The sequence below is a fragment of the Chionomys nivalis genome, chromosome 15 (genome assembly GCF_950005125.1).
Source record: "Chionomys nivalis chromosome 15, mChiNiv1.1, whole genome shotgun sequence".
In the NCBI taxonomy this organism is placed as follows: Eukaryota; Metazoa; Chordata; class Mammalia; order Rodentia; family Cricetidae; genus Chionomys; species Chionomys nivalis.
The window spans coordinates 55279371-55301443 of NC_080100.1; the positions used below are offsets into that span (position 1 = coordinate 55279371).

The window sequence follows — 22073 nt, forward strand, 5'->3', positions numbered from 1 at the left end:
TGTGGCAATTCAAGACCAGATTGAAAACAAGCCAATCAGTTTTGGCTTTTGGGGATGCCTATTTTCCTACTGATGAGAAAAAAGAAACTTGTGGAATTAGGACCTGCTTAGACGAGATGTAGGCTTCTAAAGGGACATTAGGTTAGATAGAGCTTGGGCTAGTCTGTAGCTCCTGGACTCACTCTGGCTCACTGGTCCACTAAGTTTTAAGCCCCTGCCACATATTCTTAAAAAAAAAAAAAAAAAAAAAAAAAAAAAAAAAAAAAAAAAAACCAAAAAAAAAAAAAAACCTCCACTATGACTAGAAGGGAAACAAATACCCCACAAACTTCCCTGTTGTTCTTGTCTGGTATCATGGTCAGAGTAACACAGAAGTCATTTATTCAGATACTTATAGTTTGCAGAGCTGCAACGGAGGTCGTGTGGGTAGTCTTAAGAAACAAACTAGTAAAATATTACCTCGAAACCTATCTTGACAAGTCCACACATTAAAGTAGATAAGCTACTCTGGTCATAATGGCCACCCTACTTTTTTTTTTTTTAATGTGATAAGACAAAACTAGAGGCTTTTTGACAATTCATTTTTTATTACATAGCAGACATATGAACTAATCAGAGTAGGATGATCACCTCCACTTTTAAACACGAATCATTTTTCTTTCTCCAAAAGGTACTGGAATAGAATTTCAGACTATTTAGGAATTAGTTTAGGGCAAAGGAGAAACAATATGAAGTTATTTCTCAGAAACTAGTCTTGACTTCCTGAAGGTCACAAGGGTGATTGCCAGCACCACTTTGAGAACATTTATTACTAGATTAGAGAAAAGAGTGGCCCCTAAACATTTTCAGATTGCAAGGATGGAATAACTTTCCAAAGGCTTCTGTGCAGCTTAAGTTCTTGATAACTGGAAATATTTTCTGTGCATCCAGGAAATGTAAACAGTGCACTTTTGGTGTGGGTGTTTGCTTTAACAGCGGGGACTGCTTTTAGCAGATGGAATATGAGATTTTACAGGTTTCTGGAAACAACTGGCTAGTTGCTTCTACAACGTTTAGAGAAATCTCCGGAGAATCTACTATTGTATTCCACTGTCAACCTTTCTGTTCATAAACTGAGGGAGATTTTATTATCCTCCTGAAGGATTTGTGAGGCAGGAGGGAAAACACTGATCTGCAGTTTTGAGGTAGGTAAAATACATGACTCTCCAGAATATAACACCTGTCCACCTTCATGGTTTATACCATACTCTGTTAGTGCCACGACAAACTAAGGGACATATAATATCTAACACACAACTGTGCTTTTGCAAAACACTGCGAAGCTCAGCTTATTCCATGCTCTTCTACAAGTTCTACCCTCAATGAATCATGGCTCTGCATTTGCTCCTAGAATCTTGGGATTATCTCAATAACAAGTGCTAGCACATTCTACTTCATATACATCAATCTTTCATTTATATGACGAATACAGGGAAACGACTCATATTTCTATTTTCAATGGTTACACACCATAAGAACTGTGTAATGTTTCCTGAAATATAAATTATTTACAAGTGCTAAATATTTTTTCACAAATAGCGGCAAAGATTTGATGGACTTTGTAAACTTGGAAAACTTAATTCATAAAAATGTGTTATCCGATGATGAGAATAATTTTATTATGAAGATGAAGGAATTTATTATAAATTACATATTCTTACTAACCCCAGTAGGAAATATCTTGAATGGAAACATATAAGGTAGTTTATGGCATAGGTAGAAGAGATATCAGCAAGACATTGAACTAAATTTAAACTCTTTTTCAAAAATTTGACAAATAAGTGGCTTCTGACCATCTTGAAGGACTGCCTGGAAATAAGACATGTCCCTACACTGACAATGGCACAGATGACACTCACCATGAACCAAACACCAATACAAAACAAATGTTGAGACATGGATAAAGACTCTAGAGCCAATCTGGAGCTTGCTATCCCCTGGGTCTCAGCGTTCCTCCTTAAGCTGTGTATTATAGCCACTGTGTAGAGGCCAGATGCCAGCAGTGCTTACTGCTCCTCCACATTCCATCTGAACACAGAGCTGAGTATCCTGTGGGCTTCACACCCCTACACCACCCGGTGGCTCGGAAAATACGAGTCAGGGTTTACACATCAAAAACAGCAATGTCTTTCTTTTTTAAATCAAATCCCATACCTTTGCATCGATCCTACACTCCAGAGAGCCCTACTTAAAAAGAGAAGGATGGCGGGGATAGAGATGCGCTGCCACACACAGTTAACCGTTTTATGTTACCACACATAGTCCAAATTATGTTCCTCTCATTTCCACCTACACTGTCTGAAATGTTAAATTAAACAAACATTTTAGGCCTTATTCTTTATTCTTTCCTTTTTTATGAGATGTGTGCTAACTTAGGAAAAAATGTTGACAAGACTTCCGGAAAATTCAGTTGGTAGCAGAGATGGACAACAGATGGCCACCCAGAAATCAGACCTTGAAAGATGACTTACTGTGCACAAATATGCTAATGAGGGAGTCCGATTTTTGGGACGTCCTAGAAATCTTTGACCTAATATAAAGCCCAAGATGCAGTTCAGAGCAGAATAATTACCATAATCTGATTTCCTGTCCAAAGTAAAATAGACAGGTCTTAACTATAGACATTCCAAAGATCCTTTTGAAAAAAATGATCCCAAGAAAACACAAAGTAAGCTTCTTTGATGTTACCCTAAAGTGCAATCCATGCAGCTTCGAGCAGTCTGTAAAACCTGGTGGTCTAGCAAGCTTTGTGCCTGTCTGGGCTAGGGTGATAATGCTACTTAAAAAGGCTTCAAGTTCAGTACTCTGTTTCTATAGAATTTCATTTCTGAGAAAAAATTTCTTTCATACTTAAACCAGTACTTAAATAATAAATGTTATGTGTAGTATGTGTTTTCAGGTAGATTAAATTCCTCTTAGCTTTAAAATAGCAATGGATTCCCACTTCCAATTGCCTTTTTATACTAAGGCTTCATTCCCAATCTTTGCATATATCTACATTACAAACTGCTCAAATTCTTGCTTCAGTGTCAAAGCTGAGAGATACTTAGACCGTAGGATCCAGACTAAGCAGGTATGAGATGTGTTTATCACCTACAATTGAAGCTGACAGAAAAGAAACTGTATTTAAAGAGATGCATTAAAAACACAACAAAAACCGCACTTGGGATAACTACAACGCACGCTCTATTTAGAGGAGCTGACACTAGCGAGAATGAGAACACGTGAGACTACTAGTCTGCTCTTGTTCTACCTGCTTCCATTCTAAGAATGCTCTCTCAGAGAACGGCAGCTGTATCTGTGACCACACTTGACCATGTTATATTAAAGAAATGCAGGGTTTTGTTTTAAATATTTTACACCTGTAATAATTTGCCAAGGATAGAGGTATTCTGGTTAGCAATCAAAATGGTTTAAATATGAATGCGATCCATAAGAATAGCAACAACAACAAAAATAGAACAATTTTTTTCCAATAAAAATAGGCCAGTCACTAGAAGGTCTCATTCAATGAGGACAACATTTTTAAGCCCTAGTGAAAGGAGCCTGTGGAATCCACCGTTTGTTCTACTTTGTGGCCTCAAGAACCTTATGAAAAGCAGTCCCGAGACAACAGAATGACATTTGCTGAGAGTAATACTGGAGCAACAGACTGAGGTTGATTGCTATAATCACATCCTGTGTATTAAACTGTTACATCTTAATTATTTATATAGCTCATTGGTCCAATAGCATAAAAATAGAGAACAGCATCTTGAAATTTATCTCATTTCATGTTCAGAGATAAAAGGGTTAACTATTCTTCTCATTATTTTCTGGAGGCAAGTCTTTGTTTAGAGTCTGATGGCAATCACACGCTGGTAGTTTTTGAAGCTACTGTATGAAGAGGATGCTGAAGGCCATCACTATACAGCATACAGCAACGTAAGGACTCTTGCGTTCACCTGTTGAAAAAAGGAAGACATTCATCTTGGTTGAATGAATGACTAATAGAGATATGATAAGGTTACTACTGAGAGATGGGAAAACAAGGAGCTGGAGGCAAAATAAAACAAGCTCAATACAAACTGATTAACAAGGTGTGCGAAAATTGCAACCCAACACAAGGCAAAGAACTTAAAGACTCCAAAACAAAACCATTCTTATCATGTGCTTTTCATGTAAGTTTTCAAGCAACAGGGTACATGTGGAGGTCAGAGGACAAAGAGGACCACTTTGGAGCGGGCTGTCTTTCCAACTGTCTATAAATTCTGGCATTTGAACTCAGATCACCAGGCCAGTGCAGAACCATCCTACTGGACCAAAGATTTTATTATTATTATTATTATTATTATTCGTGACTCTGTAGTTTGCAAGAGTGACCTATGTAGACGACATGGTTAGCAGCTAAACCCAAGTTATTTCTGAGACCTGTACCTGCAAGTACCAATGCCGTGCCCCTGCAGAATCTAGGAGAGAGCCAAAGAAATGCTCTTCAGCAACTCAGAGCAAAAGGATAGTCAGGTATCTTCCTAAAAAATAAGACAAGGAATTTTTCTCTAGGGAATCTAAGGCAGAGCATTCAGCAATATATCTTCTTTGTATTATGGTACCAGTTCATGACCCTCGTAGTATTTAGAAGACCAGCAAGATAGCCAATATTATCCCATTAAAAAAATAGGCACAAGCTCCTCCATAGCTGATGACTACTTCTGATACACATGGTACTAAGTCTTTTACAGTCAAACATTCTTTATCTAATCTTTGGGACGAGAAGTATTTCCATTTGGGAGATTTTGGAATACTTGACTAGATCATCCCTAAAAATCTGGAAATTCTCTGAAGTCTGAAACATTTTGGGCATCATTTCCACTCACAAAATTTCTGAAATCTCAGTATTTCAATAATTTGTTAAGATTAATTAAAAGTAGGTATTAAACACAATAACTTCTTTAATGAGTCAATTCCACATTCATTTAAGAGTGTCCACATTTAGTGTCCACACTTTCTTTTGCCTGATTTAAGATCTGATGTCAGCTTGTGAAAGTGTGTTGCTAGCATACAGACCATGCAAGGGAATTCAATTCGTTTTCATTGTTGCTGTGTTTTTAGTACCTGTAAACTGTACTAATTCAGAGGGTAGCAGGCATAAAAAGTAAAGCATCAGTCACATGGAAAGAGCTGAGGTATGTCTGAGTTCTTTGCGAGCCTAAGAGATGACTTTGACTAGCCTTACTTAGGTTCTTCTACAACGTGGAAATTCCACTTCCCTATAATTAAGCTCCTTAGTTCACCTTAGATACTCTTTACCTGGCTCTCATAAATGTCAACCTTGACATCTCCATTAAGTAAAATTCTCAAGGTCACTGTCAATGTTAAGAGCTTCTTCATTGTGTCAACACTGATATATTTAAATATTACATCTATTAAAACAGCAAACATTTATTCAGGGTTTTTGCCTATAATTCCATCCTCCAGAAAGATCACCAATCGATATAGTCCACAAATATTGAGGCCATATTCTCAAATCTAAACTGAACCAAATCAAACTGAACTGAACCGAACTAAACCAACAAAATTCTCAAATTAAACCATAGTAAAGTAAAATAACAACCACAGATTTGGTGTTCTCAAAGTTTTTGTTTTTTAAATTGCCTTTGCCTCCACCCCCAACAGACATTTAACAGACTGCCTTCTATTAAAGGAGAATCTATAATGAAAAGGTGGTTTTAGAGTAACATTGATTTAACTAAAAAAAAAAAAAATTAAAAACAGAACACTGGTTTACAATGTTAATTCATTAGTGCTAAATAAAGCCCCACAAAAACACCTCACTGATCCATAAACTTTAGGTAGATGTTATAAAGTCTGTTATTCTTTTCAAGGCTGGTATGTCCACTGCTTAGCACAGTTGCAGTAAACACCCAAAGGGAGCAATTACCCCTGAATTGAGTTTTCCATCTGCTTGGTATTAATTCTTGAGGAAGTTCTTTTCTTTCTCATCTCATGACTTAGAATGCTATAATTTACAGATGGGTTTCATTTTCATATTTTTCATTTTCTTAAGAGACTGCCATGTGGTAGAGCTGGGCATCTTTAGTTGAACTCGAGTACGAAGGTTTCTTCTTGTCAGGTCGTAGCTTTGTGTAAGTGAGTGGGAAGGGTTGCTGTCATATGATGTGTAACAAGATAAGATGACCTGCCTTCTGCCACAGTCCCGTTACAATTGCATCCTCTCTTTGTGGATATACTGTGTGTCAGTAATAGAGAGCAGCAGGCTCTTGAGAAAAATGTGTGTCAGCACCAGAATTTTCAAAGCTAGTTTGCTAAAAGAAAGCAAATGCTTTCAGATTTTCATAACACTTTTACGTGAGCCATTCAAGATTGGAGGGGGGGTGTGTCACATAAATAGCTGAGCACGCACAAAGGAAAGGCAGTTATAACTAGACAGAAAAACAGACCATAATTGAGGGACTCATCAAGACAGGCATATACTGTATGTCTGACGCTTTAAGTTTTAGTCATAATTATACACACAAAGGACACTTGGGTTGGCTACTAAATAGAATTGTCTACAGGTCTAACTCCTATTTAAAACAAAGCTAAAAGCCTTTATCTCTTCTTTGGAAGTTAGCAACTTTATATGACAGAAAAGGAACGTTAGCCCTTTAGTGCCAGATCTCTGCTGTCTCTCCCTGCAGGATACTACTCAGGTTTTTAACTTCCTTGTTCTTGGCGATACTTTGGTCTAATATATTTTCTTTTTCAGGTGACTGGACTCTTAGGCAGTTTGGTTTACACTTACACTTAGCGATGAGTGTGACAGTCTGTTTCTCTTCTTGGTTCCTTTGCAGTGTTCAAGATTTCTTCTTCTATTTTAGGGTTTGTACGCATTATTCATTACTGAGTGGCAGATAAGCCTCTATAAAAATCTCTATAAATCTAAGCCAGGCCTTTTTAATGTTAGCATCACTGACATCTTGAACTGGAAAATTTTATTGTGATTGGCCATCTATGCATTGTATATTTAGGGAGATCAAAAACCTGTACTCACTGTATGTCCCAGACTCTATAGTTTTGACAATAAAAAAATTGTTCAAGGCATGTTTAATTTTATGAGATACAACAATGTTATCTATGAAATTCATGTCTAAAGAGTACAATAAAGAAACAAAAATCTCAAAAAAAGTTTTAAGTGATAGATTGGGCTATACGTTGAACACATATGCAAGAGAATCCAAAATCTTCCCTGAATAGTAGAAAACTGATCTAGGCTATACATATTCTTTTGCTAATTTAAAGCGAGCCATATTTCCTATGAATTCTCATGCTTATTTCCATAGGAAAGAATAAGGCATCATGAAGAACACAGAGGAAGGAAAACTTCACATTAGGGGTATAATGCTTCTCTTCTATCACTCCATCAGAATGATGGCTTTCAATAAGGTATTCTGAGAAATCCTTTGTACTTATCAACTATCCCAAAGACTTAGAAACATGGACAATTTAGCATTAGACTGCTAATTTCTAGTAGATACTTGCCTATCATCTAAAAGTCCAATGGAAGGAAAAACTTTCTCCTGAAAGTTAGTGAAATGATTAACAAATGATGTCTGAACACTCTGAAGTCCAATTTACACCTCAACTGTGCTTAGTTATGTTACACTGGCTCCCAGGACTTTAGAAAAATGTTTAAGTATTCTTTTTTTTTTTTTTTTTTTTTTTTTGAGACAGGGTTTCTCTGTAGCTTTGGAGTCTGCCCTGGAACTAGCTCTTGTAGCCCAGCCTGGCCTTGAACTCAGAGATTAAATCCTAACTCAAGGGTTAAGTGTGGACCATGTGGGCTGTTGATAAACTAGCTTAAAAAGGCATAAAAAAAGGCATACTCTTTAAATTATGAAGTTAACTGTGCTTTAACAGAAGGTAGTTACAAGGAAATTCAAGGCTAATAAAATATTGAAATATGACATTAATGTGTATATACATATGTTTAATTACAAGTACATGTCATGCAAATATTTCCAAAGACAACAAACTTTACTTCCAGTCTGGGTAGTCTACGCAAGCACCACAAAGTTATTTTTTAATTAGATATGTTAAAGATGATATAGCTGATTATTAAAAATTATTATTACTTTTGCACTACATTTCCTTTACTTTCTGACCACTCTGAATTTACGTGAACAGTATCAAATGAGGATAAAATAAGAAGTCAACCTGATGTATATTTAAAATGCAAATAACCTTACTATTGTTATTACACGTGAATGAAGCTCATCCTTAGTTATCAAAATAGTATTCATGAGGGCAGGTGAGATGACTCAGTGGGAAAAAGTGCCTGCCCTCAGGCTTGCCTCTACAGCAACCATTTGTGTGGAGGAGCAAAGTAACCACCACAAGCTGTGCTCTTCACACGTACATTGTAGTGTGTGTACCCTCACCCTTACACAAATATTTAAAAAGTGTAGCAAAAGTCTTTAAAATTGCCGGGCGGTGGTTGCGCACGCCTTTAATCCCAGCACTTGGGAGGCAGAGGCAGGCGGATCTCTGAGTTCGAGGCCAGCCTGGTCTACAAGAGCTAGTCCCGGGACAGGCACCAAAGCTACAGAGAAACCCTGCCTCGAAAAACCAAAAAAAAAAAAAAAAAAAAAAAAAAGTCTTTAAAATTATGTTAAAAGCAGTAATTTTGAGAAAATGATACATGAAGATAGTTTTTACATGAGTCTTTGTAATATTCTAGACTTATTTCTTACAGAACATAGCTCTGTGTTTTATTATTTTTCCATATCCCTGTTAATAAAATATTACAAAGTTCCCCATTACATCTAGTTTTAAATAGCAGAAAAAGAAAATTGGGAGAATTCTGTAAGTTCTTACAAAATTACAGATGATTGAGAAGCCTATACTTGGAAAACTGACAATTGATTACCAAGCGTATAACATAAATAAGGTGTCCAATAATTTATAGTTGAAGAAATGAATGCAGATTAGACACTTACCAATTCGGGCACACTTCCAAAATATTCCCAATAGTCTACACAGGATAAAACAGAACAAAAACAATTCCTGATTACTGCGAAAGCCAGTTCATTTCTGTCAATATCACAGAACACTAATTCTACATACTGGACTTTAAGATGTGCTCACTGGTCAGGAGCCACCAGTTATATACGAAAACTGGGCCAGAAATACCATGAACCAGCACTGGAGAGAAGCTAGTATTAACTGGACTACATGTGTGTCAGAGGTCAGAATTAGAGCACGTTAATGTGAGAGTGGCTAAAATTTACACAAGGACTCAATGAATTAATTCATTCAACTTCAAGCTCATTGTCACTTTCAAAAGCAGAAAAATTACATGTTAATTTAAGCAGTAATTTTGAGATAATTACACATGAGGATAGGTTTTAGATGCGCTTTTGTAATATACAAGATTTATTTCTTACAAATTATAGCTATGTGTTTCATTAATCCATAACTCTAGGAGCAGTCCTTACATGTGCTAGTCAACAAGGAAATATACATAAATGTAAGGCTACATTTTTAATATAATGAAAATTATTAGTTTAGGTGGAAATAAGCATGAGTGTATTAAGTGTGACATTTAAGACATATATTCCAGGAATAACATTTAAGATGAAGATGTTCTTTCAAATTCCATGAATAAGGAAATTATGAGTTAAATATACACACATACATGGACATATCACTTATTTGGAATACATAAAAAGCAACAGCTTTGGCAAAAGCAAATTTGAAAAAAAATTTGAAAAAAAAAACAACAAAATAAATCAAAACAGTACAGCTGTTTTGAGATATATACATACCTGGAAATATGTTTATCTATGTTCACAATTATGTTTATAAACAGAGTAGTAATTAAGACAAATCAACCTTATTTATTTCTAATATGAAGACTATCTTCTTTATCTGAAGAGCTTAAATATCAAGGATATTTATATACCTTTTTTTCAAGGAAAGATGGTTAATGATTCCCCACATTTAAACAGCAAGCTTACAGGCAAATACAATTCCTAAAATAATCTAAGCTACTGACAATGCCAGACTGTGCTTTAACTCATCCCAACTTAGGGTGAGGCCTCTGAGGCCGCACTTCATGGCTTTCAGAGCAGCATCCATGCTCAGAGGACTTTATGAGGAGTCTGCAGAACAGTAACAGGGCTGTGCGCAGTGATGTGCACTGAAGGAACATGGGGCAGGAAATCTAAGCATTACTCAGAATTAGCTTTTTTACCCAAATAGAAAACTGAGGTCACCCTTGCAAAACCATGTGCGTTTGATTCTCAGTACCTATGGGTCAGAGTAAGATATCTCAAGTCCCTTCATGGGAACCTCAGGATCCTGAACAGTTTGAAATCACCAGGCCACAAAAGGCAGGTCTCCCAAGTCTAGTCTAGGAATAAGGAGCTTTTACTCCGGACTTAGTTCAGACCTATCTAGCAGTGAGCTGTTTCAGAGAATTTCCTAAGGTATGCCTCTGAACATCTAGATTGCTGCTTATTTTTATTTTTTCAAAGGAACTTTGTTAGTTGCTAAAAACCACTACAATCTGTTGCTTAATTTCTATGGCTTGAATGTGTATGCCTCTGCTGACAGTGCTGTAAGCCCAGGGAACTAGGAAGACGCTGTCTAAGGAGCAGTCCTGCAGTGCAGCCCTGGTCCAGACCATTTGAATCAGTTTGTAGAAAATGGAGTTAAATGTAAATAGTCAAGACATCAAAAATGCATTGCACCTGACAGTGAGGTAACTCCACCCAGGCACGGTAAACACAATGACAAATCTCTTGTGAGAAAAGAGAATCAAATAATCACTTCTACAGAAAAGAAGTTTTTATTTATAATCAAGTAAAATTGTTTCTAATTGTACACACAACTGACCCTATTAGCTTATATTTTGAAATGTAAAAACAAGAAAGCCTTTTGGGGACCTTTAATGTAGGAGAAATATACTACTACTCAACCTCTACTGTAAGGTTGGTAGCCCTGAGAACTCCTTGATCAATGTAGCATGTTATGGATACATTCCTACTCCCAAAGAGAAGAGGGGCAGACATGTCCACATGCAACTTCCCTTTGAAGAGAAATTTCACGACGGCGCTAGAATAGTAAAAATGCTCAAGTCTAACTTTAGTAGTGACTACTTTGTAAGATCAAACTCCTATTTTATTGGGTCTTACTTATATTACAATTCCAAATAACTGATTAGAATAAAAAGCTATAAAATCATGTACAATAGGAGTTCAGAGAAGGGGGTGGCAAGGGGAAAACCATGTCTACAAAGTTACCAGGGCACTGATAACAATTGATGGATATATAACATATCTCACCTTCAGTCAAAAGAATCCTGAGTCCACTTTTATTTAGTATGTGAAATTTCAAGCCACACTAGATCATTTTTAAAGTTTACTCATTAATTTAGTAAGGTACTATAAATATTTTAGAGCTTTAAAGCATGAAGAAAATGCAAAAACTTAATCAAAACTAAGTTATAAATAGAATTAAACTGTCTAATGACGCTCATGGTGATTTACATTCGATGCTGGTGAGAACTGACTTGACCGATATCATTAGGAAAACATACCCAGTTTTATTTCTGTCCAGGAGGCTGGGTGCCAAGGATCGGATATAAGCACACGTACATATAAGCAGCAAGATTACAGTCAACAGACTCTGAAAATTGAAAATGGCAGACTATAAAGAGAAAGAGAGAAAACAAAACAAAAACAAATTAATATCACAAGAGAAATTTCCTATCCAAAAAATGCCACACAATTCCACATTACAGGCAACACGATGTCGCACAACATGCAAACAACATCATGAAGTCTTTAAAAGTGTACTTTCCTTTCATTCTTTAAAGCAAAGAATGCAGGAGATGCATCAGAAATGTAAATCCATGAAACTGAATGTCATGGATTCAAACCACCGGAGCCAAGTGGACTCTGTATAGTGAACGCAGATGGTCAAGGCGTGCAGAGTACTAGAGAGAGGACAGGTGCTCTCCACACTGCCAGGGGCTGGCTGTGTGAGCCCCGGGACCATTAAGTCTTAGCCTTCATTTGGCATTTACAAATCTGAGCAAAGCCAGGGAGAAAGATTAAATACTGACTAAAGTTTCTTTCAACTGAGCTTTTTGCCTGGGATAAGCATATTTTAAAAATATGAAATTATGTTCCAAGCCCTGATAAATATTAAGATTATTAGACATTGGTGAAAGAAAAGCACCTGCTCTTCCTTTTCAGTTACTCGTTATGTAACAGTGCCTTCTTCTATTGTAAAGTTTTACTAGGAATCCTAAGAATTATATATTTAAAGAGGCAAACAGGTAATCATGGGTTTCAAGTCTAAAAAAAAACTAGAGTTTGGTTCATTCCATTCAATATTCAGGTCCTCTAAAAAGCAACAAGTACCCTTAACTGCTGAATGAATCCTCTCTTTAGATTATCAGTCAAGCTCTGTCGGGAAGGCTCCCATAGCCTAGCTGTCCTCCCTCTGCATTTCCGCGGTTCTTCTAATGCATAGGCTCTTCTGGAACTAGAGATTCCTTCAGCCTTTGCCTCTCAAGTGCGGGGATTCCAGGGGCACTTTCCCTTAGGAACCTTTTCTACGCCTCACATAGCAACCGACACTTCCGCTATACAAGCCACTCCCGCTATACAAGCCACTCCAGAGGTGTGAGCACTGCACAGTCAATCTCTAAAACCTGGCAAGGTGTCTGAAGCACAGTGCAAACAAAAAGAAGAGAAGCTTTTAAGAAGCTGCAAGAACATCATATGATAACTCTTCCGTTATTAGACACTTCCATTAGGAGGCACATAAAATACATCAATTCCAGTCAACAGTATGCCTATTTAGTAAATTTAGAAGCAAAATTAGAAGATTTTCTTTCTTCTTTTTTTGTTTACTCAAGACAGGGTCTCTCTGTGTAACATAACAGCTCTGGCTATCCTGGAACTCGCTTTGTAGACCAGGATGGTGTCAAACTCATAGATTCTCCTGCTTCTGCCTCCCAAGTGCTGGGATTAAAGGTACCTACCACAACAGTGTGACTAGATTTCTTAAAAAACAGCAGGAATACATCATAATTATTTTTCAAAGGTAAAACTGCTACTTGTAAGGGAGGTCCACTTGAAAATATCAGAAGCTAGTGAAAATGCTATGAACTTCAAGAGATAAGTCAGGTATGAGAAACAAATGGCCAAAATGTACACATAAATAACCATCAGAATTATATTATTAACCAAATGAAAAATGAAACAAAAAGACAATAAAGAGTAACTAGAGCAAAACCTTCAGATTTCTAAGCTTAAAAAGAATTACATTACATTAGTAACAAAGGCAAAGTTTTAGGAGGAGGAAAAAACCCCCAAACCCAAACAACTACCTTAACACACATAAGGGTATCAACTGATAAAGTTCTCAGTTCTGAAGCTAAGGCTGTGAAGCTAACCCATAAAATGAACTTAATACCAACACATGACTTCTGAAACAGACAGTTGATTCTCAAGCTTGTATATGAAAAAATAAATAAACAATGGACAGGATAATTTTAAGAAAATTATTTTTCTTAAATTGCCAGGCATTACTAAAATCATTTTTACATATTTTGATAAATAAGACATTACTGAAAAATGCCAGAATTGCACATTATTAACCAATAGTGCTCAGTGTGTGCAAGCTTATGGATTTGTAGTTGCATGCATGTATGGTGGCGAGAGGCTTGGTCCTTCCACTCTCTACCTTCATTTTTAAGGCAGGATCGCTCATGCAACTTGGGCTTTGTGACTTCAGCTAAACCAGCTCAACAGGGAGTTTCTGAGACTCTTCTATCTCTCTGCCTTTCCATCCATAAGATTATAGGACCACTTTTAAAAATATTGACACAGGGGGTTGAATTCAAGTTCTCATGCTTGCCTGTTAAGCAATCTACCAACCCAATCCCCACTTACTAATATAACTAGTGACAAAAATGATTATATACAAATTATATTAAGAACTGGGCAGACAGAATGCAAGATCTCAATGCTAGTATAGTCTTAGATCTATAAGCACTGATTCAAAGTGGGAAAATAAGGATGACTGTGGGTGGACTTTATCAGTGAGTGTAAGTTTTATGGTCTGCAAAGGATGAACAAAAACACTTGTAATAGCCATTTTAATACTTGTTTTCCTGTGTAAAGATTTTGCTCACTTACAAAGCAAAGGTGGTATTTAATATGCATTGGCTTTTAATTAAATTTGGTTTTAAGTTGATGTCTGTGAAGCCAAATGGTTAAAACACTGCCACAGTGGTTGTCTTTCAAAGATCATTTGACATGCACATGAATATACTGATAGTATTTCTCTCTAGGCAAACAATATGCATATTTAGGGTCCACTCTGGAAAACAAAGTTGACACTAAGGATATAAAGTTAAATTGCACAAATCTTTCCTTATTTGGAGCTCATAACTAACAACAACTACTGACATTCACCTGATATTATTTTTAATAATTTATTTTATTTGCATTGGTGTTGAGGTGTCAGATGCCCTGAAATGAAGTTACAGACAGTTGTGACCTGCCATGTGGGTACTGGAAATTGAACCTGGGTCCTCTGGTAGAGCAGTGATCTTAACTGCTGAGCCATCTCTCCAGTCCTCACCTGGTATTCTTTTATATCTTCATACCCATCATAGATATTATATCTTTATGTTATAGATGACAATCACACACCCCAATTATCCGATTAGAAAAAGATGGATATTTTCAAAACTAAAGAGTATTATATTGTAGTACCAGCAAGAGATGGCTTGGAACCCTGAGTGTCAACACAAGTTTTCAAAAGAAAAGCTTTAATAAGAAAGCTAACACGTGTTAATCCACAAAAGATTTCTTGTTCCTTTAGAAAGAACAAGAAAATGGTAGGTTCCAGAAAAGACAACACAGCAGTATGTCTGTGTATGTGTGCTTGTGTGTGAGTGTGTGTGTGTGGGCTGGCTAAGGAATTTTAGATTTAACACTTATATTAAACCAAGGATTTTAGTGGTAAAATGGCTAGTTTTACAAAGTAGGTTTACTATCTTCTTAATGGGGTATCTAAATTAAGGATTTCACCATGTATTCCGCTTTTTTTCCCCTGAAAGCCTTGAAAAATAATCTGAATGGTAAGACACTGAAGCTGGTCTCTGTGTGTGTGTGTGTCCACGCTCACGTATGTGCGTGTGTGCATGTAGGGAGTAGAGTTGCCTATGAAATGCTGAGTATACAAAAAGCTCATTTTAGCCTTCTTTTTCTCTTCCTGTGTTTGAAGGTTTTCATAATAAAAGATAAAACAACACTCACCATCATGCCTATTATTAAGTGGAATGTGTATATATAATTTGTATGTGTATAATCATTTACAAATGAAAGCTGTTTACATGTACAAAATATATGATATATGCAACTTTGTTCAGGGATTTAAGAAGTTTGTATTTTAAATAGATAACATTAGATGGTAATGTCTTTCAGATGTACTTAGACTCTGGTCAAGACTGTTTTCTAAGTTATGGACATTGGCCTGTTACCTGTAACATTTCTCCCAATGCTCAGCATCTGCTGTCTACTGATCCAAACTTACTCTCTGGGTTAAAAGAAACAGATGCCCTTATTTAGTAGAAATATCAATGAGACTTTCCACATAAAGATCTTAATAAGAGAAGAATGGGAGCTAAACAAAGATAGCACATGATAACAAAATAAAAAGATGTAAATTTCATTAATAACAGGCATTACTGAGAAAAATCAATTTAGATTAAAGCACTAAGTACATAATTTTGCTAATTATCTAAAAGAAGTCTACAAACTGTTGTGAATTTATATTTATTTGTCAAAGGCATTTCAGATAAATGAGCAAAGACAAAAATACTCTTCCGATTATGCAAACGGCCTAGGCTGTGAAGGCCCGAGGTAATTTCTATCTAGTATTCACATTTACCACTTTCTGCAATTCCAATGTTCTATCAAGACCCAACTTTGAAGGTGCTCACACCTTGAAAAGGGTGTATTGTTCTCATTCTAATACACACAATAAATTCACTTTCAAGAGGTATGTATAGCTGAGTAGGCAAACTTGCTAACTGAAAACTCTAGATACTCAACGACTCCACAATTTAAAACAGTAATTATGAAACATGCTAATTATCAAGGAGTCACAAATACATATGCTCTTGTGTGCTGATTTGCTAATTACTAACTTCTTTGGTCTTTTTACTTTTTAAAGTCCATGGGTAATATAAGTAAACTTAGAGAGTTACACGTATCAAAGTAAAATACAAAACCTTCACTGGGTTCTGAACTCTTTTCATCCTTAGCGCAATGGTTCTCAACCTTCCTAATGCTGCAACCCTTTAATATTTAATACTCATGTTGTGGTGACCTCCTAACCATAAAGTTATTTTCATTGCTACATCATAACTGTATAATTTTGCTACTGTTACGAATCATAATGCAAACATCTGAGATACAGGATACCTGATGTGATCCCCAAAGGGGAACTACTGCCCTAGAGTAACTAGAAGATTATCATTGTTATATCTTAATACATAAAGAGACTCTGGCTGTCTTTCCACACATCAACATGTATTTATGCAGATTTTGTTTTTAATGGGATACTGCCATAAAGAAAACTTAGAAACAACATTTTCCATTTAAGTTCTTCATTCTTTTAGCGGTTTAGCGAGTTGCCAGACTTCCTGATCTATACTTTGTTTCTTGTAAAAAGGAATATTTTGTTAACCCTGATGGGCACACTGTCTCCAAATCTCACTCTTAAAAGTGATATGCAAAGACTATAATAAACTCTGCTTGCACAGGTGGAGGTATTCTTTAATGGGCTGGAGGTGAGAGAAGGGGAGTATCGGAAGTGCTGGGTCAAAAGCAACTTATTGATCCTTCTCCCCCCAAGATAATGAAAATTTGGATGCAAAGTCTGTTGCCACATGTGATTAGAAACATATTCGTATGTGTGTGCAGGTAATGTTTTTGCATGGAGTCCATTCTGTCTACCACATCTATAAATGTTTCCTTTTCATAAAGAAGCATCAAATGACATTCCCTTGAAGCAGGGCTGCCTGTGGCATTTACTGAAACATAGTATCAAACACAATAGTAACCCTTAGGCTGTGGGACACAGAAACCCTTCTTTGACCTTAGGTCACTTACAATTGTGCACTTCACTTTAAAACACAGTATTAGAGACTACCAAATTATTCTCTTCTTACGCTCTTCAATTGTAACTCTCCATTGCAGACTAATCACCAACCATAACTAAGCAGAGCTTCCAATAGTTTGGAACAACTATGTTCCAGATGAGCAGCCAGATGAGAAGCTACTCGATAATCGTTCTTTTTTTTTCCGATATTCTTTCTGAAGTAAAATTAAGTACTTAAGTAGTGAAATAATGTAAGGGTCCACGGGCATTCTTATTTCGAGTCATTCCTGAATGTTAAAGCTATATCCACCAAGTTTGGAAGTGGGAGCTTGCTCTAGAATTATAAATGAAAGCAGCCTGGACATATGTTAATAGAACTTTTAAATCAGAAATCTTAAGAAACCACCTCTAAACATTAGAAATATGGAGTTGGGAATAGCTGGTATCAAACATATCACAAAAATCTTAAAAAAAAAAAAACGGGGAAATAAATTAGTAGATTAGGCACTCTACCTCTAAAGATTGGTTACTAACAAGATTTAATCAACAGAAAGAATGTTTAACTTACCAGATTTTCCTAAGTATTGGATCACTGTGCTCCTTGAAGATTTATTTTTAGCATCAGCAAAACAAAATGTTCAGCATATTAGCTGAGTAAGAGGCTTCTTTTTGTGTAACACTGTCTTAAGAGTTTCAAACTTTTATTGCTTACATTTAAACTAAATTTTTATTGACATTAATTCCTCTAGCTTAACTCCATAAACACGTTAAAATTAAGAGTTAATTTATAAGGATGACTGCAGCCAAGACTCTAGGAAACAGAGATACACAGCCTGAACTGGTAATTTCCTGTGACCTGGGCAAGACTTCCAATAGAGGGACTGGACACCAACCCAGCCACATAACCTTCGACCTACAAGCTATCCTACCTATGAGATGTGCTGGGGTTAAGAGTGGAATAGAGATTGTGGGTGGCCAACCAATGATTGTTCCATCCTCAGACCCATGCCATGAGAGTGAGCCCACCACTGACACTGTCTGGAATACCAGGACCCAGAGCTGAATGATCCAGAGACCTAGGACAGAACCAAACACACTGGAGAAAAAAAAATGTCAATGTAACGGTGCCTAACAATATTCTGCTATACTCGGAGATTGGTGCCTAGCCCAACTGTCATCAGTTTCCATCAATCAAGAATGGAAACAGATGCAGAGACCCAGTCAGTCACACATTAGGCTGAGCTCAGGGAATCTTGCTCGAGAGGTAGAAAGGATTGTAGGAGCCAGAGGGGTCAAGGACATCACAAGAAAACCCACAGAATCAATTAAGCTCATAGGAGTTTAGAGTCTGAACCAATAACCAGGAACCCCACAGGACTGAACCAGGCATTCGGTATACGTGACAACTGTAGTTGGATCTTGTGGGACTCCTAGCAGCGGGAGCAGGAGCTGTGTTTTGCTCATTTCCTGGCTTTTGGAACCCATTCCTTATACTGGGTCACCTTGCCCAGCCTTAATACAGGGAGATGCTTAGTCTTACTGTAGCTTGATATGCCATTTTTTGGTAATATGGGAGTCCTGCCCTTTTCTGAAGAGAAATGAAGGAGGAAATGATATAATGAAAACTTCGGTCAGGATAAATAAATAAACAAACTAAAAAATAAAAAAATAAGAGTTAAACACCAAAGACAAAAATTTAAAACACTAGCTAGACTTTTTAGTTTATTTTTTCCTTAGGGTAGAGAAGACCACAGAAATCAACACCCCTAACCTAATTATGATAGAATATATACCATAATGAGAAAATAGGTCAGCATTTTATCGTTTGCAAACCTTGGTCAGGTCAGCATTTTCCAACTAGATTTTACTTAGCAATTATTATGTACTATTGTCCTTTAAAAATGGGAACCACAAAATGGAGATAAATATTAGCTCCAAATACAAAAACACCCAATCTACACAAGTGACCCAAACTGACTGAATACATGCATGCCCTTCAGGACCAGAGGCTATTACACTTATGACTACTTAGCACATACATTTATCACCGAATAAATCAACATTTCTCCTCAGTTGCCTTTGCTCTAACTAGCCCTGTTTCAGAAGTGCATAAAGACTTTACTCATTTTTCACTACAGAACTTTGATTATGAGTCAAGCCACAGTTCAGAGTTCATACACCTCAGGCAGTGTCAGTAGCTATCTAGTCCAAAGGTGGAACTAATACTTGATAGCTTTAAAAAATGAAATCTTCATAGGACGCCTCGATAAAATGATTGAAAAGATATTCTGAAGGGTAAAAAGCAAATCCTACTATGAAAAAATGTATTTTGAAATCAAAAAAAGACAATCAAATACTGGCTGTTTGGTAAAAGAGAAAAGCTGAACGCTGGGTGCTGGCCATGTGTCAATGGCCCCTCTCTAGAACTGCTCAAAGCTTTAAACACAGCAACTCCCCAAATTTAGACTTAAAGAAGCTACAATCTCTGGGAACTCAAAAGCATTTATTAGCAGTTAAGTACTCTGAGAGAAGATCACGGCACCTACATTACACTTTATACACCGTGTGCAATGGCTTTCAGAGTTAAATTAATGGAACATTTTCATAAGATCAAATTTATTTTTGTAACACTAAAGATACATGTTTTTCTCCTGTCCTTTTTATTGTCAATACAACAAGAATTATCACCTAAATGTTTCTGTCACAAACCTGCCTTTACCTCTTGGATTTCCTGTGCGATTAATGACATCTTTGACCAGTGGTTAGGACCAGAAAGGACCAGATATACGGTGATTAAAGGAGCTGCTATGTTTAAGCCTTACCTTCAATGCTATATATGTATATATATATATATATATATATACACACATATATAATATATAAAATCAAGATGATCTTGGGTGGACAATATACTTAATCCTTTTTGTGTATTAAAATATTTATGTCCAGTAATATCTCTAATAATACATTGCATACAATTATATTTTCTTATAACACTTAAAAAAGTAAAACTTGTAGATAAAAAAAAAAAGTCCCATAGCTCAATAATGTTATCACGTATCCTTTCATAGCCATTGTACACATATAAGAACATGTACAATTCACCCTTCAATGTGGGTTATGCCTCCATGGAGTCAACAAATCATGGATTGAAAAAAGAAAACTACAGAAGAAACTTGCACATCTACACTAAACACAGGTGACATTTTTCTTGTTACCATTCTGTAGGGAGACAGTAAGATAAACCCAAGGCCTGGCTTTACTTACTAGGTATGAGAGCTGAGGCAACTCGGTCACCCTACTTTTCTGCTCCTTTACCTCTAAATATCTCAGAAGTGGGAGTTTACAGCAAGACAAGGCATAGGAACTCTTTAAAACAGAACTTGATACACACCAAGCACTAATAAACAAAAGCTTTTTTTGTTTTTTGAAAAAGTTCAATCTTTGTGTGTTCTATGAGCAAAGTTACTCTACTCCAGTTTCTTGGTAAAGAGAAAGAGAGCGTCCTTCTAAGTTTAGTACCACCGTATTAACCACATCCTTATGGCTAAGTGTATGTTACTGTGTGGTAGGCAGCAAAACAGGCTGCAATAGACACTAAAATATTAATCCAGGTAACAAAAATGTGCCAATCAACGCTACCTCCTTTCCCAGGTGCTAATCTTGCTTAGGAAAGAAACTCCAATTTATGCCCAAACTGTCAAGAGAGCAGGAAAGACTAACTGAGCTTTTGACCACCGTTCTAAAGGCTGTGTATTGTAGACGATGCTGGAACAACTCCTGGGAACTCAAACTCAGTATCTCCTCACCAGGGAATCCCGGTGGGGGGTGGGGTCATGGCTGCTTTTCAGATGATAAAAAATACATGCTTTCGCTAGGAATATGCTTATAAATGGTTTTTAATTTCACCTAAGTGGTGGTGCGGGGTTCCTTGCCTTGAACTTTGTTGTGGTTGCTATTTTCTGATTTGCACTGAAAGCTTTCCTGAGGTCTAGGCTATTAAACAATCATTAACACTAACATGAAATCCCAGGGAGGGCGGGGGTTTGCGAGGAAGAACACAGCCAGACATTACTACGAGGAAGCACATTAAGCTCCTACAAGACAGATCCAACTTTGCAGGGAACTTGAATCATTAAAACATCCGTTTGCAAAGAAGCACCATTACAATTGAAAAAAACGGTGGGGAAGAGGCCCTATCTCAGAGCTTTGGATTCAACAGGTAGAAGAGAAGGTGTAGGATCTAGAGTTAAGGACAAGCAGCAATCTATTAATTACCACTGTAAGATGCGGGTTGGGTGATACACGGAGCACATAAAAGGGGAAAAGGAAACTGAAACTAGCGTTTGAGAGTGGATGCCCACAGATGTAGGTAACCGCCCGGCCGAACATGCCACCGAAACTGTACTAAACAGCTCAGCAAGGGGGCCTCTTCGCGAGGGGCCGAGCCCACCACCACCCGCGCTCTCCCTCGCGTTCTCGGCCTGATGCTCCGGGACGAGCCTCAGAGCCGCTCGACTCCTCGGCCTGTGCCCCGCCGGGTCCCGGAGAACCTGGCTCCCTCCCGGGCTCCCGCGCCCCACAGCACCCGCACCATCCCCGCAGTCCCTCCATGAAGCCCAACCGCGGCCCTGCAGCCCAGGTTCTTACCATAGTGAGGCCGGTGCTGGTCCAGCCACATCACCCTTCCGGGCCGGGGCGGAAGAGGACGCCCGCCCGCTGCGCTTCCCGCTCTCTCCGGCCGCCCGGTTGGGCCTATCGCGGCGCCTCCGCCCAGCCTGCGCCATCCCGACTCTGTGATAGGCTTTCGTTACCGGAAAAGGCGGGGCTTGGGCGACGCCGCGCAAACCGCGGAATTAGCG

At 37.5% G+C, this 22073-nt stretch overlaps 1 protein-coding gene and 1 non-coding gene across 2 annotated transcripts; both read right to left on the reverse strand.

Annotated features, from left to right (window-relative positions):
- Positions 1-296: 296 nt before the first annotated feature.
- Positions 297-21982, reverse strand: Tmem167a (transmembrane protein 167A). Its single transcript, XM_057789914.1, has 4 exons — positions 21862-21982; positions 11621-11730; positions 9018-9052; positions 297-3983 (listed from the first exon to the last, which is right to left on the reverse strand). Exons 1-4 carry the CDS (start codon positions 21862-21864, stop codon positions 3913-3915), a joined length of 219 nt encoding a protein of 72 aa, XP_057645897.1. The 5' UTR covers positions 21865-21982; the 3' UTR covers positions 297-3912.
- On the reverse strand, positions 10971-11105 carry LOC130887712 (small nucleolar RNA U109). Its single transcript, XR_009058405.1, has one exon. It is a non-coding gene; the product is annotated as a small nucleolar RNA U109 (small nucleolar RNA).
- Positions 21983-22073: the final 91 nt, after the last annotated feature.

Excerpts from the sequence above, each read along its gene's own strand:
- Tmem167a (XM_057789914.1), bottom strand. Across the intron at positions 9,053-11,620 it reads CTGGACAGAAATAAAACTGG|ACTATTGGGAATATTTTGGA; the intron begins GTATGTTTTCCT and ends TATCCTGTGTAG. Across the intron at positions 3,984-9,017 it reads TTGGAAGTGTGCCCGAATTG|GTGAACGCAAGAGTCCTTAC; the intron begins GTAAGTGTCTAA and ends TTTTTTCAACAG.